This window comes from Sander lucioperca, chromosome 18 (assembly GCF_008315115.2).
Source record: "Sander lucioperca isolate FBNREF2018 chromosome 18, SLUC_FBN_1.2, whole genome shotgun sequence".
NCBI lineage: Eukaryota > Metazoa > Chordata > Actinopteri > Perciformes > Percidae > Sander > Sander lucioperca.
Genome location: NC_050190.1, coordinates 5,519,514 through 5,535,201, shown reverse-complemented (window position 1 = coordinate 5,535,201; position 15,688 = coordinate 5,519,514). Strand labels below are relative to the sequence as shown.

At 40.8% G+C, this 15,688-nt stretch overlaps 1 protein-coding gene across 3 annotated transcripts in view; it reads left to right on the top strand.

The window, feature by feature from the left end:
* pdss2 (prenyl (decaprenyl) diphosphate synthase, subunit 2) overlaps positions 1 to 15,688 on the top strand; it is a 42,886-nt gene that overhangs the window by 9,127 nt on the left and 18,071 nt on the right. For all 3 annotated transcript variants that reach the window (XM_031321327.2, XM_031321325.2, XM_031321324.2), the window contains exons 2-3: positions 4,928 to 5,062; positions 12,363 to 12,561. In XM_031321327.2, the coding sequence (XP_031177187.1) occupies positions 4,928 to 5,062; positions 12,363 to 12,561 (334 nt within the window). The remainder of the gene's footprint in view (positions 1 to 4,927; positions 5,063 to 12,362; positions 12,562 to 15,688) is intronic.

The window sequence follows — 15,688 nt, the reverse complement described above, 5'->3', positions numbered from 1 at the left end:
ACAGGAGCCCAAGGGTGTAATAACCTATACACCTAAATCTGATATGACAATCCATTTGGGTGTTGTAGCAAGGGGGCGGGGGTGGTGAGTGGGGAAGCAGACCTCTTGACAGTCTGACTCCTCACTGTCAGCTTGGGTTGTCTGGTTCGTATTTCCCACTGTGTCTCGGCCTTAGACACACGGCAGATAAAAATATCCACAATAGCAGACAGGCAGACCCTCGTGGAGTTGCGTTTCGGTTTTTCCTTTCCTTTCATTCTCAAAAACTGCAGCTCAGCTAACTTTGCCCCAAAGTCTGGAGTTACAGCGAGGGGACTGCGGCCCAGGAGAAGAAACTTAACTTGCTTTAAGGACAGTCCTTGAGAGTTTGACTTCGACTAGTATTTCCTTCCAACGTTTTCTCACATTCTCTTTTTGCAGTCTCAAGCTTGATCTTCAATGTCTTGATCAATATGATGACCATTAAGATTAGTTTAAATGGTGCCCAACTAGCCTGCATATTTCAGCTACATTGCGGACATGAATGAATGTTGAAATGAAAGATCCTCTCCAGTCTGTTTTTATATATGCTTTATTCCTCAAAAAGAAAATTCTATTAGCCCATTAAAACTTCACCCATTCTCAATGTACGTGCACTGGAGGTTTCAAGTTTCCGCATCACAAATGTGTAAGTTGCATATTGTACTACCCTAGAAATCTAGGTGCACCCTAGCGGCAGCAAATGTAATTTGCAGCCAGGGGGTCTATCAATTCTCCGTTGGCTTGGGAGCTGGAAAAACCAAACTCTGGCCGGGCCAATCACATCGTGTATAGAGTCTGTGGGCGGGCTTATGGCTGCTGCTGCTGCTGGGAACAGCGGTCTTTTAAATTGGCTTTGGCCGCGACTCTGGAAGACTTGGAGTTAAGCTTTTCTTTTCTTTGAGAAAAGAACAAAGAACGGCACTGAAGTCATTCTTTAAAAAGGAAGATGTGTTCGGAGTTTTGCCGACCGGATACGTCAAAAGTTTAATCTATCAACTAGCTATGCTACCTTCTTCGTTGCTCTGCTTGGTTGTAGCGCTATCCTATTGCGTGCAGAGAGAATTTGAAAGACAACCATTTATCCCGCCCCTCGGATTGATCCCTGTCAATGGTGAGTTCCCAGACCCAACATCTTGATGTGGGTCTGGCTTGTCAGGCTACTATTGTACCACAACTGGCCTCCAAATTAGTTGTGATGTCGTTGAACCTCGATTTAACTCAAGCTCCGAAAAAACCTTCCCACTTCAACAGATGAATGTGAAAACAGCCTTCTAGTGTCGAACTAAGAGTACAGTATGGGAGGAGTTGATTTGTGCTTGATTGATGACAGACCTAGAAATATTTGCTGAGGAGAGAAAAGCACTTGCAACACTAAGCTTCATCAAGATGGGGTGGTGATGGCGCAGTGGATATGACACATGCCTTTGGTGTGGGTGATCTGGGTTCGAATCAGTATCAACCAATGTGTCCCTGAGCAAGGCACTTAACCCCTAATTGCTCCAGAGGCGTGCAACCTCTGATATATATATATGTATATATATATGTATATATATATATATATATATATATATATATATATATATATATATATATATATATATATATATATATATAGCAATTGTTGGTCGCTTTGGATAAAAGCGTCAGCTAAATGACATGTAATGTAAAAGATATTAAAAGTAATTGTTGTCAATGGGCAGCCTCAACATATCTTAAAAAAACAATGTGTCTTCACCATCAACTTTTTGATTTAAAGTCTTCAAAACTTGATTTCAAATCTACAACATTAACTTTGATGGTTCATTATTAAATCATGAATATTTAAAGTTTTGGGGAAAAAAAAAAACACATCAACCCTTAAAGGCATACTAAGTAACTTTTCTCTTTTTGGTCCCCCTACAGGTTGTGTGTGTGTGTGTATGTATATATATATATATATATATATATATATATATATATATATATATAGTAGCACTATGGAGCATTTTGTTTTTAATGTACACACGCAAGAAGGAACATGTGCATACGCACGCAGATAATGTCATACACATTTCCTCCAATGGTTTCACATTATTTCACTGATTGACAGGTGGTAATGTACCAAAAAATGCAGCAATGGATCAGCAAAAGACAGGGAAGAAGAAGACTGCTAGCAATCTAAACATGGATGCAAACCATGCAGATTTTAAAATATTATAATAGAATATAATTATTACACACATTGCATTTTGGTGAGTAATACAGAGTTTAAACAAAAGTATTATAGAGGAAGATTGGCAGCTCTATTATACACACACCATATAGAGGACCACCTGCTGTACTTCAGGCTTTTTGGAATTGTGAGAATCAAGTCCTGAGAATTGGAATAAACTGTTGGCTGACTTTCTAAACACATGATCATAATCTATAAAGGTATCTGCTGTGCATAGTAGAGACTCATTGCATAAATTCTAAGTGCAGGCCCATTCATTCATTCTTTCAATATTTCGGGGGGGGAGGCAGACAGAGGATCAATATGCCACCACACTTCTGAGGTCATACATTTGAATGCATTAATTCCAGCCCCTGGATACAGTGACTAAAGTTCCTGAATTCCTGCTCTGCAGTTGCGGAGCAGAAGGCGTGGTGACCTGTTCACAACCCTTTAAAATGACAGCAGCCCATTCCTCTCTTCCTGCTCCCTCTCTCCCTCTCTGTACTATCTCTCGTTTTCCACATCATCCTTGCCCCACCCCTTTGCGGGAGGGCGGTTGTGATTGATTGATGTATGCTGGTGTGGATAGTGACATAAATATTAATCATCTACCACCCTCAGGCCACTGGCTTAACCAGACTCCCCAAGAGGAGAGCAGCTTCTTAATTTTTAGTTTTCTGTTCATCGGGCGATGCTTGTGCATTCATCAGTGTGCCAGGCTAGTCCCTATTTTCCAATTGAGTAAGAATTTAGACATAAATAAATAAACCCCATAAGCTGCGATGAAAGACAGCCCTACATAATGCCAGCTGTATCGTACTTTTTTTTTTTTTTTTTGGGAAGGAACAAAGCTTCAGGGTATGTGTATTTTTTTTTCTCCTTGCACCAGAACACTGAATCACCAGTGTATTTCTTCTGTCATCTTCTCTGGCTTTCTCATTTCTGTCTGGCCTCTATTCCCTCCATCTCTCTCCGTTCCCTCCCTCTCTTCATGCTTTATCTCTCACATCCACTCTCTGTCTCGGGTTCCTCCATCTCCCCCTGTGGTGCAGGGGTGGGTCATAGAGGGTGGAGGTGGGGTGGTGAGGCCGGTGTCTGGGCATCGAGCGGAGGGGGGCGTGGTCGCCTGTCTGCCTCGGAGCCCCTAATGAGAGCGTGATTCATGGCACAAGGGGCTCCCATAGGGACAGGATTAGAGGTGCTCTGTCTAACCGCTCCCCAGAGAGTGTAAAAAGATATTTAATCTGCCCACCACGCAGGCAGCTACCTCTGGGCTCCGTGTGCATCTCTGTGGGTATGTTTCTTTGCCCCCCCCCTTCAAACCCAAAAAAAATATACAGTCCTACAGCAAAACGGATCAATTATATTCCTGTAATTCTTTGTACCATGCAAAAATTCAGTTAAACTATATATACTGTGTGTGTATGTATATGTATGTGTATGTGTATGTGTATATATATATATATATATATATATATATGCAAACACCTTTTTAAAGCTGCTATAATCAATATATTGATATTAACAATGGCTTGTTCATAGTGACAAACCCGCAGAGATTTACCACCCCACCATGCAGCTCCCTCGGCTCTATGTAGCACTTTAGCGTGTTTAAAGTCATTGTTTTAGTTTTGTCAGCCATTAACTTTACTGATTTGGTTCAGTGTCACGGCTCAATAGCGGTCTCAGTAATTTTATTAATTTATTAAAATTGATAGATTTGATGATTAGCAGCCTTTACATTGCAATTCACACTGCCTACCTGCATGGAAATCAGCGGGACTGGTTTTTAGCACAGAGGACTAAAGAGCCATACTTTGGAAGTAATATGTTAGCCAACATTATTTCCCTTCAACCATTCGAACCACATAGTTTCAACTATGCATGCAGAGTGTTTTCAAGCTGTTATTGGTTCTTAGACATTGCTCGTTAAAGCAGTGGGAGCAGGTGTAAGTGCATTAATCAGGCTCTTCACAACAGATGGCAGCAGGGTGTAGGACAGCGGTTCTCAGACTTATTACTCAAAGCATCTGATTCCTATGCAAGGTCAGAGGTCCAAAACGATTGACAATAACAAAATAACATTTAATCAACTTAATTATAACATTTAAGCAACATACATTGATTTGAGTACTCTGTTTACCTGGTCAACTTTTGTACCAATACCGGTACCCAACGGTACCTTTTTTTGGTAGCCTACTCTCTCTCTGTAATACCAAAACAATCATTTCGGTTGTAAAAATAAGTCCATCCGGACGGATCACGGATCAAATACGGTCCGCGTAACACCACTACTGTATTTTCAACGTCACTAACAATTTATTGCTCAAAAGGACACTTTTGAAAATGTTAGAAATGTTACACTACGTAATGTTTTCTATTCATAACCCAAGCTATGGGCTGGGTCCGAAATTGACTTGCCGTTCGGTCCGGACTTCGACAAGCCCTTGTGTAGGGTTAGATGTTAGAAAGCCACGTGCTTCCCCTTTTTTCAAACTCCTTTGCTGCTTAGAAAGATTGGACTATATACTGCATTGTGGCATTTTGTAAACACAGGGACGAACTTAGCATTCAGTTTGCTTGCCAGTAAAGCGTGTCTGCTTTTATTGTCGAGGACTACAACAACAACATTTTTCCTACAGAGCTAACGGACCATATTACCGTTGAATAAAGGATGATGTATTTTAATCTACTGATGGTGTTTCTTTGCAGGGGCTTTGTCAACGACAACAGGAACAACCTTCAGCTGAGGGGACTGATCGTACTGTTGTTGTCGAAAGCCGCAGGGCCGAGCCACACAGCCTCCGATCTTCTGTCTCAGGGCATGGTCAGCGGCATCTATCCTAGGTAAATACACTGGAGTTATTGACGTTCAGGATAACTGTTTGCATTATTTTACGTTTGTTTGAGTCACAAGATGGCAAGTTGGTTGCAGCTTTGCCCATTACTAATTAGATCCATCCAGTGTCCGTCAAAGCATCGACCTGTGGCGACTGGCCAATAGAGGGCCCCACCACTCCCCACATCCTAGACCTTCATTAAATTAATTTTAAAAATTACTTGAAATATTCCTATTTTTTATTTTATTTTTTCAAACATGTATTTATTGGGTTTTTGTTTCCTTTACAACATAGACAAGCACAGCAACAAAAAACAGAACAGACAGCATGCACAAACAGCGCACACAAACGGAGCAATCGCACGTAGCGCATCCACCCCCCACCCCTCCTCCCCACAACAAAGGGATCACAACAGTTATGTTAAATTAATACAAAATCGAGATGAAAGTAGTATATAAGTATGTAAATGTATGACAAATTCTGCATCCATATACACATATGATGCACTAGAATACTAAAATGATATATGTGCACATGAGCACGGCTTTACACAAATATGAATAAATATATTTATACAAAAAAGAAAAAAGGACCACAGTAACAATCAAGTCAGTTCATCACTCCCTCCCATCACTTCATGTACTTTCATTTTATTCCTATTCTTTTTAAATGATCAAGTTAAATATCAGTGTTGTAGTCAAGACCATCTAAACCAAGACCAAGTCATCACCAAGACCAGAGTGTATTGAGACCGAGACTTTGAGGGTTTGAGACCGAGTCAAGACCAAGACCAGATTTGTGTTAAACAGCCAAAGCTTCTTTTCCTGTCTCCTGCATTGATTTTCTTGGGAGTGCGTGTAAAGGGGGCAGGGAGAGTGGGGTTTACGGAAACGAATTTCAAATTAAATATAAGTCAAGTTATAAGTTGCATTTGCAAGTTTTTTTTTTAAAGATTATTTTTTGGGCTTTTCCGCCTTTATTTGACAGGACAGCTAGGTGAGAAAGGGGAGAGAGAGAGAGGGGGAAGACATGCAGGAAATCGTCACAGGTCGGATTCGAACCCTGGACCTCTGCGTCAAGGCATAAACCTCTCAGTATATGTGCGCCTGCTCTACCCACTGAGCCTGCCCGGCCACAGCATTTGCAAGTTTTAATGCATAGGCATAAATCAGACAATACACAGGCATTTTAGCGAAATCCCTGCACTTGTGGTTTTGACCTGTCTTGAAATATAATCCTGAAATAAAATCCAGAGTCCTCTTTAACCGAGACAAGACTAAAGAGTAAAAATGCGGTCGATTCCGAGACGATGCCGAGACCTTCAAAAAGTGGTCTTGAGACCAAGACCGATCTCAAGTACAACACACTGGTAAATATTATATAATCAGTGAGTAAAGGGGCACTCACATTCACTCACACGCAAGCGCGGCCGTCCCAGCTACCATAACAAAGAACAGAGAAACTCGGATTACAACACGCACAGAGGGAGTGTGACTTAAAAGGCCTAAATTTATGGGTGAAAAGTACATTTTTAAGCCACAAGCCGCGTTTCTTTCGCATTTCCCCTTACTTTGGTCTTACACCATAACAAACTGTAGTATAAAAAGGATCATTATTATAAAGAATTTGCACTAATTGAAGTACCTTAACTAAGCACATTTCATTGTAACAAATACAGCTCAGCAAATAGCTCAACCCCCCCCCTCCAGCTGCCACTGGCATCAGCCATCCAGTAAGCTGTTCTTCTGGCTTTGTTTTTGGTTTGTTGATGTTTCTCACACTTCCTGACATCTGGTATACTCCGTGAACACTGCATGTTTGACTTTACAGCTCTAGATGGTGTAAGTATCAACATCAGCAGGATGCACTGATGGATCTTCCTCCTATGCAGGAAATTCCCTAATGCCTGGCTAACTGTGAAACATGTAATTGGTTGCTATTGCATAACAAAACATTGCATAAAAACACTATACCCTTGAGGATGTTCTCAAATGTTAAAAAAAAAGGTGTCTACCAACCTTAATCACAGTCATAGACCGTCTTAGGAATTATGGCCATATCATACCATAGCTAGTTTCCACCAAGCAAGTTCTTTGGTTCAGTACATTAAAACCAAGCAGGTAGTTTAAATCCACAGCTATTGGTTCATATCTGTAACCACACACTAGCAGACGATCTTTTTGGCTTCCATGTATTTCCATTCTCATGTATGTAATGCTTGGGAGAAAACATTGGGCAGTAAACATGTGTACCATTGCATTGTAGAGCCATAAATGTGCATGGCAAGCAGACCACGAAAGGCGATGCCACTTTTGTCCCCGTTACATGGCTGCTGAAGGATAAATAGTGAAATAAAATCCTTGTGTCAGGTAATTCTATCTTGTCCTCTGTGGTTATTGTCCATATCAATTCCTGTAAATGAAGCACACCATCTTGCGAATATGATTGAATGCGGGGGCAATATAACCACAGTTACAAGATGGGATGGGTTTTTGTATTTGGTTATATTTAGGTTGAGGCTAATTTAATTTTTTTTTTTTCCAAAAGTCCTTTCAGTAGCGCAATTTTTTGACCACCCTGCAGTTACTGTTTTGTATTCACTGCTATATTAATTCTAATGAGATGTATTAGGCTGAAAAATGCCGAAAAATCTTCTTTAATGCAAACTTACTAATCAGAGTGACCATCATTCAGCAACATCACAATAGCAGTTTCACCTAATAAAATGTTTGCATGTAAAGGAACATTTCTCAATTGTTGCTAACAATAGAATCTAAAATTCATCAGCCTGGAAGTATTCTCTTTATTGGGGCTGTATGAATATGTATGTATTTATGTTTTTAGCCGTGCTTGTGGCATGGCTCAAAGGATGGCGGTGTCGTTGGTCGGTCGGTCTACCATTTTGGTTCAGATGGAAATATCTCAACAACTTTTGGACGGATTGCCATTCATTTTGAGGATAAATCCATGACGCGGATTACACTGCAGTCACAAACAACCAAGTCTCTTGCCGCTCCTTGAATTTAAGATAAGATATTTTTTTATTAATTTATCTTTATTAATGTTTATTAATCCCACACTGGGGAAATTCACTTGTTACAGCAGCTCAAAAGGACATAGGAAAAAATATACAAAAAGTATTATAAGAAATAGAAAAAATAGAATTAGTTATTATTATAATAATAATAATAATAATAATAATAATAGTATTTACACTATACCACATAACACCCTTATATATACAGACAGTAGATAATAATTTGTCTTGACGATTTCAGTGTCGCCCCTTACTGACAATCAATCTTGTTGTCTCTCCAGTTGGACATTTTTGTTGCCGTCTTTGTGTAAATCACCCTTCTTCTTCACCCTCTGATGTTTTGTATTCTTTCGCGCCAGCCGCATGATAGAAACGCTCACTCACTGTGAATTCTCCGGACAGTAAGCTGCTCTATTCACACATGGGCTCAATCGGACATCACACAGACTTTGTACTACTTACTTCTTATGTGTTTGATCCCCAGTGGGGAAATTACAATTTACACTCTGTTTGTTAGAAATCACTACACACAGGCCTGAAATACACACTCATGCTCAGGACCTATTCATGCACAAATGGAGAGATGTCAGAGTGAGTGGGCTGCCAGTGCTGGACCAGCGCCCTGAGCGGTGCCTTGCTCAAGAGCACCTGGCAGTGCCCAGGAGGTGAACTGGCATCTGGCCGGCAGGGTTAATTCTGTTTAATGTCCAGTCCAACAGATTCAGACATTTGCATTCTCACATATGGGTAATGTCTAGATACCTTCAGGGTTGTAGTGCATGTGTGGAAGGGACTCTGACTTTTCACCTAGTGCCACCAACAGGTCACAATTTGCACTCATCCAATTAAAATATCTCTACATCGAATTGATAGATTGCCACAAAACATTGTACAGACATTTGTGTTCCACTGAGGATGAATCCTAATGACTTAAGTTGTCCCCTGACTTTTCTGTAGATTTCAGATTCTGACAGCACCCTCTGGCTAATTATTACTTTTACTTCACTGCAACTCTAAAAAACTATTTTTGGTTGTCAACCTTTATCTATCAGACAGTTTAGAGTTCTTAACAGTGAGCATTACAGCATCACAGAGTGGCTAGCATGACTGACTCTTTAGTTTTGTTATAACATAAATGATAGAAAATTGCTTTATGAAATTTCTGGCAAAGATGTAACAAACTACAACATTCATTATTTATACATATTTAAATGCCGTTGAATGAGTGTTAAATATGGTATTAATGTACTTCTGGTAAAATGCTTGAGGTAGCACCCCAAGGTCTTCTCTGGCTTTCTCACACACATTGACTACCAGCATGCAGCTCAGAAACAGGGATGTGGGTGTGTTCCAAGTGGTTTCCAGAAGTGACTGCTGAGTTTGGCATGGCTGTGCGCTGGGTGGCTGAAAGGCTTCTTTCTTACTGCTTGCTGGCACAAGGCACACGTGTGTAGTGGAGCCGTGTCTGTGCAGAAACATCCTAATATTAGAACTAATTGGAATAACCCGGCCACCATGGAAGCACTCGAGTCCGGTCCTTTTCAGGCTGTGTGGCCGAGCCGTGTCAGCAGGTTGTGTGTGTCTCTACGAGACGAGTTATTACACACTCACCTCATGTCACAACCTGGCACTAGCATCGCTGTGACACTGGATCACAATCCAACATGCAGCATTCCCTCACTCATGTCTGATGGATAGTCCACACACACACACACACACACACACACACACACACACACACACACACACAGCATGACTTGATCACCTCATTTGCACTATCTTGCTCTCTCTTTCTCTCCCCCCACCTCTCCTGGGCTCATTAGCACCTCTGATGGAAGAGATGGAGGGAGTCAGGGTGGGGCGGGTTTGAGGGGGGTGATTGAAACCTCTGGGGGATGGTCTCCTCCCTCCTGACAGGCAGCATTTGTAAAACATTTCCCACTCTGCTGCCTGACACTGATGATTCACCAAAGTATCACCATGATAGATGGATAGATGGATAGATAGATAGATAGATAGATACAGATAGATACAGATAGATATAGATAGATAGATAGATAGATAGATAGATAGATTCTTATGGATAGTCAACTTTTACTCATCACACCTCTTAATTTCTTGTGACAAATGAAAGCCATGCCACTGAACACATCACGCAGGCCGTCTGATGGACAGGCCACCTCTTTAAATCACACACAGGGACGTACTCACATCTGCAAAGCTGTATTTGATGGCGAGGCAGACTGCAGAGGGAGGAAAATGGAAGAGAACACTCAGGACAAGGGGCGTGGTGAGGGGCGTTACACCTCGGCAAGATGGCATCGGTTGCTATGCAACTGGGCACCAAAGCTATTTATACACCGGCCCCCTTGTCCCCCTTTTCCCTCCCAAAGCTCAACTGCTACTGATCAGGACTGCTAGATTGGAGGCACAGCTTTGGGATGTGCATGCACTAGGGTTCAGCTGTTTTGGTGGCAGGTACTTTGTGCCATTGTTCAATACTTTAAAAATCAACAATTCAAAGTAATTCCAAGGGGTTGTGTGTTTACTTCATTCCTGTTAGGGTGTGTTTCTTAGACATTGATTGTCATGGGACTTTAAAAGGGTCCATTGAAGCCAAACCAAAAGAATTCTGATCTTTCAATCTACCCTAGGGTTCGGTGATGTGATGAGATACATACATACACACACACACACACAGAGAGAGAGAGAGAGATTTTGCCATACTATGTTTATCCTACCACAGCTATCCTTTGTCATTTTGGTGGATTCACCAAAACCAGGCATTCCCTTCTGGTTCTTTTATATTGTATCCATTGTTCTTCAAATTAGATGAAGCTATGCTAATGCTCCTGTTTAACTCTTTAGACCTACACTAACCGTGTTTTCCAACTTGATTGGTCATCACAATGGCGTGTTGATGTGAAGCCAAAAGCATGAGCAGATGACAGCTTTATCACAGTTTATTTATTTATTATTGGTTTTTGGCTCAAGTTAAACAACCAAGTACACCACCACCGTAAGGCTGAACTTGGCTTCGGAAAACGTTTTAAATACTATTTTTATGACCTGAAATCAGCCACAGCTCTTTATCCTCTTCCACCTGTCGTAACAATGAGTTCTCCTCTTGAAACCTGTCGAGCGTAGCCATCACTCCGAGGCACCTTGAGAACATGCGACTGTCAATCTGTTAATTTCCTCTTATTTAAACCCTGAACTTATTAACTCTCATTTGGGGCTGTGTTGTTGCTCTGCGTCACCGAGCTGAGAAACCAACCAGACAATGGATGTGATTGAGAGGTGAAATAGATGACATTATTGAATTTTAATCACATCTTTTTCACGCAGACGTCGAACACGGCAATTACCTGGCTACAAGACGCGTGTGTATGTGCGAGGGTGTGTGTATATAGGAAAGGGTTGGAGCACAAGGCAGACGACTGGCTCATCAGGTTCTCAGCAGCTGAAAGAAGGTCGTAAGTGGCTATCAGCGCACCCAACCCTGTCTGGATGGATCCCTCCTGTCGCAGCGTGGCGAGCTCCTTCCATATGGAGAGGAGTCTAATTATCCCTCACCAATGACTGAATCAACATTTGATTATATCCTCCCTAAGGCTGCTCTGAAAGGCGCTATTCAAAGACCACTTTTTATGTCTTTTCTCTCATAATCAAGAAAGGCTCTTATTTGCTAATGATGAGTTCAATTTCTTTTTTTAACACAACCCCTGAGCCACTGTGCAGTCAGATTTCTGACATATGTGCTGGTTTGTGCCCTACTTGCAGATTTTGACTTGAAATGATTTAAAACCAAATTGTAGTTGTAGAGATATCTCTTTATATATATTTAAAAAAAAAAAAATGTATGTATTCTTTTAAGTTGTCCAGTAAGTACATGATGGCAGTTGAATGAACTGTGATGATCCAGTGAACAGCCTTTGTTTGGAGCAGTGTTGTATATTCTAGTCAAATAAAAAACAAGACTCCACAATCTGAATATTGCAGTTTTATTGACTAAATAGATGTTTTCCCCTGTTGCTAGAAGGATGAAATGAAACCCACAAATCCTTTGTGGTCGGTCAGCACACCTGTACGTGATGCTGTGAATGAGTTTTCAAAACCTGTCAAACCTGCATATTTCACCAGCATCAAGACAATGAAAAGGTTTCTGTCAAAAAGCTCTCTAACTGTCAAGCCTCTGGAACGCCTCTCTTAAAAGCTGTTGACAACAAAGCTGAGATTTTTAAATTTATTCTTTTTTTGTGTTTCATAGTCAGCGGCACTTAGCAGAAATCACTGAGTTGATCCACACGGCGTTCCTGGTGCACCGTGGGATAGTTGATCTGAAGGGGTGGACGGATTCAGATGGCCCGCTGAAGGACATGGAGTTTGGGAATAAGATGGCTGTGCTGAGTGGCGACTTCCTGCTAGCAAATGCCTGTACTGGACTTGCCCAACTAAATAACACTAAGGTACCCTGTCTGTCAGTAACAAAATGTTGCCCTGTGAAATATCTGACCTGACACCAGTGATATGTATAAGAAACACTGCTGTCTTATTTGAGCTCCCAGCAGTCCTTACCGCTCCACATATCCGTGTCTGTCTTCATCTCGACATCTTTTCTCTCACTCATATCACATCCACACTCAACATCTCACACCTGCAATGGTTATATATTGCTGAGTTCCCACAGGTCATGGAATTTATTTAATATTATTGATTTTGAGATGTATGTATGTTCCTCCTTTTTCTACAGCGGAGTACCTGCAGTGCAAATGTCCTATTCATCCATTTAGTAGAACGACATTAGGTGGTAATCTTCAATATCTTTTATCTTTTTATTTTTATTTTTGTCTAAATCACTGGTGCAGAGTATGCATCGGTGTGATGTTTTTACACTGCACTTGCCAGAAATCCTTTTCCATTCAAACGGTGTAGCCTGGTGATTCCCAGCCTGGGGGGCCCCGTATGGGGCCACAAGATAAATATAAGTGCCTGCCAGATGATCAACAAGATTAGCCTGGTTCAAGACCTCTGAATTGCCACCCACATATCTGATTTGTTTAGCTAGATATTGTTTAGTGTTGTGCCCATTGACTGCTGTTTTTTCCTAATTGACCAAAAAAGAGTTTAGTAGGCCAGATTTCTAATGGGGATGTCATCTTACTATATAGCGCGATAGCTACCTAGCTGCATTCATGAGAAATAGCGACAGAAAAATGGCGAAAAGCGTGGATGAGATTGACGCCCACTGATGGCTGTTCCTGCCAGTTAGAGAAACAATTGACCAATCAGAGCTCCATAGGTGGGATTAAGAACGGTTATGTCATTTTCCGACAAAATTATTTAGCAACCTAGCTAAAATCATGAAAAACAGCAACAGAAAAATGTGTTGGATGAGCCTGACACAGCTGTACAAGTTTTTGTAAGTTGGCTTACAGAAATACTAACTTTTAAATCATCGTATTCCTTTAAACAATGTGAAAAAGTTAAAGTACTAGCACTATGGAGTATTGTTTTTACAAGTGAGTGTCAGGTTTGTTTGTATTGTGCCACTTTCAAAGATATTTCGTGTGTCGCGTCAACGCATTTGACACAACTTGTCAGTTTAAACATGGTTAACGTTGTGAATTCAAACACAACTTTATGTTTAGGCAAAAATAACTACTTGATTGGAGGTGTGCTAGTGATCAACAAATGGAGTAAAACGTACTTTTCAGAGCTCCTGCGGAATCCTTACTAATTTCATATTTAACGACATTTACATTTTAAATAAAATGCATGTAAAACGGTCAAAACACATCATTAGTAAGAGTAATTAAAGGTCTGTAAAATCAATGTGGATGGCCACACGCAAGGCCCAACACCTCCTTCGTGAAGAGTTCAGGTAATGCCGATCAAGCTCCGCCCATACCCGCGGAAAACTCAACCATGGACACCAAATCGATCAAAGCGATATCCTCTCCTCCATAAGGAAAGACATATCATCTGTACTAAGAAGAGCTGTAGCGGATGATTTTGAAACATTAAGAAAGAAATAAAGATAGTGAAAACTGAAATTTCTAACAATACAATCACAATTCACACAGACTTAGCTAATGTCAGCATGGTCGGACGAGGTAGTATTGGTACAAACTACTGTAACAGACCTCAAGAAGCAATAGAGGATTTCAAAGACCGTTTGAGGACATGGAGGGGAGGATAATGAGAGACAACATTCGGATCATGGGGTCCCTAAGCAACTAGGACCGAGCTCTCCACGGCAGTCTCCAAACTTCTTGACAAAGTCTTCCAGGTGGACAAAGATGTAAAGGATTGAGCGCTCACACCGTAGCCTGACACACAGAACAGCGGGACATAAGACTTGTGTAATCATTGCAAAATTACACAATGATGAACATCCTAAAGGAAAGCCTGTGACCATGACAGTCAACTCAACTACAACAGTAATCTAATTGCCATATTCCCGGACTACACAGCCAACGTCATTAAAGCCAGAGGGGCCTTCACGGACGTCAGGAAGCCGGTATGAGGAAGACTGGGAGTCCGTTACGGAATACTCTTCCCTGCTAGATTCCGTATCACCCACAACGAGGTGAAGGAGTTTGTGGATGCCACCAAAGCCATGCACTATGTAGAGAAAAAGGTCATCCCAACAACTGAGTCGGAGAATTGACCGAAGGTATCCTCCTTTTTACGTGGGAAGGGACATGTGGATACTGTATGTCTATATAAAAACGACATTGCTAACTTTCTAAAGGTTGGTTCATATGGACAATCGGAGTAGGCTATTTCTTAGTTGTTTGGTTTGTTATAAACCCAAGCAAAGGCGAGCTCTTTCAAAGACTGTTTGTTCTGTACAGCTGCCTGTTCTGACCTAGGAGGACCTTGTCCAAAAGGACTGACTGTCCACTAATTCCGGCTGAGTTCATGGTTTATTTAACTTTATGTTCTGTTCTATCTGTGTAGAGCACACTGTTCCCCAAGGATCTGATTTGTAAAAAATAAGAGCAACAGGGAAATAAATGTTTTCCCTCTATCCCAGTACAATATAATTTTAGGTAAATTAATCTTATTTGTACATCTATATAATTTTTTTAATTTTCTTTATATATTTTTTTTATATATTCTTTTCTTTTTCTTTTTGTTTAGATATCCCAACTTCCCCTACATTATCCACCCTTATTTACTGCAAATACTTTTTTTTTTTTTTTTTTTTTTTTTTTTTAAACAGATTCAGAACTTGTTTGTTTACCAAAAAAAAACCACCAGACACATTTTAAGTTCACTGCTCCTAGCTACCACAGGTTCCATGTCAACTGACACATCAGCGGGATGTATAGATCACTCACTACTGATTAGTCAGGGCAAAAAAAGAACATATAATAACTTCCCTCCCAACACGAAATCAGCAAATATGAACACCATCTTTTTCTCTAATCCTTGCTTTTTTTTTCTTATGAAATACTTTTGGTTTAGGTCTCTAAAAATGATTAAAATCAAGTTTTCGTTAAGCTGCCTGCAACCTGTGTTTAGGGATAACAACTCAAGTAGACGTTGCTTGGCTAGGGTCAGAGGTCAGAAACATGTGGAGACCAA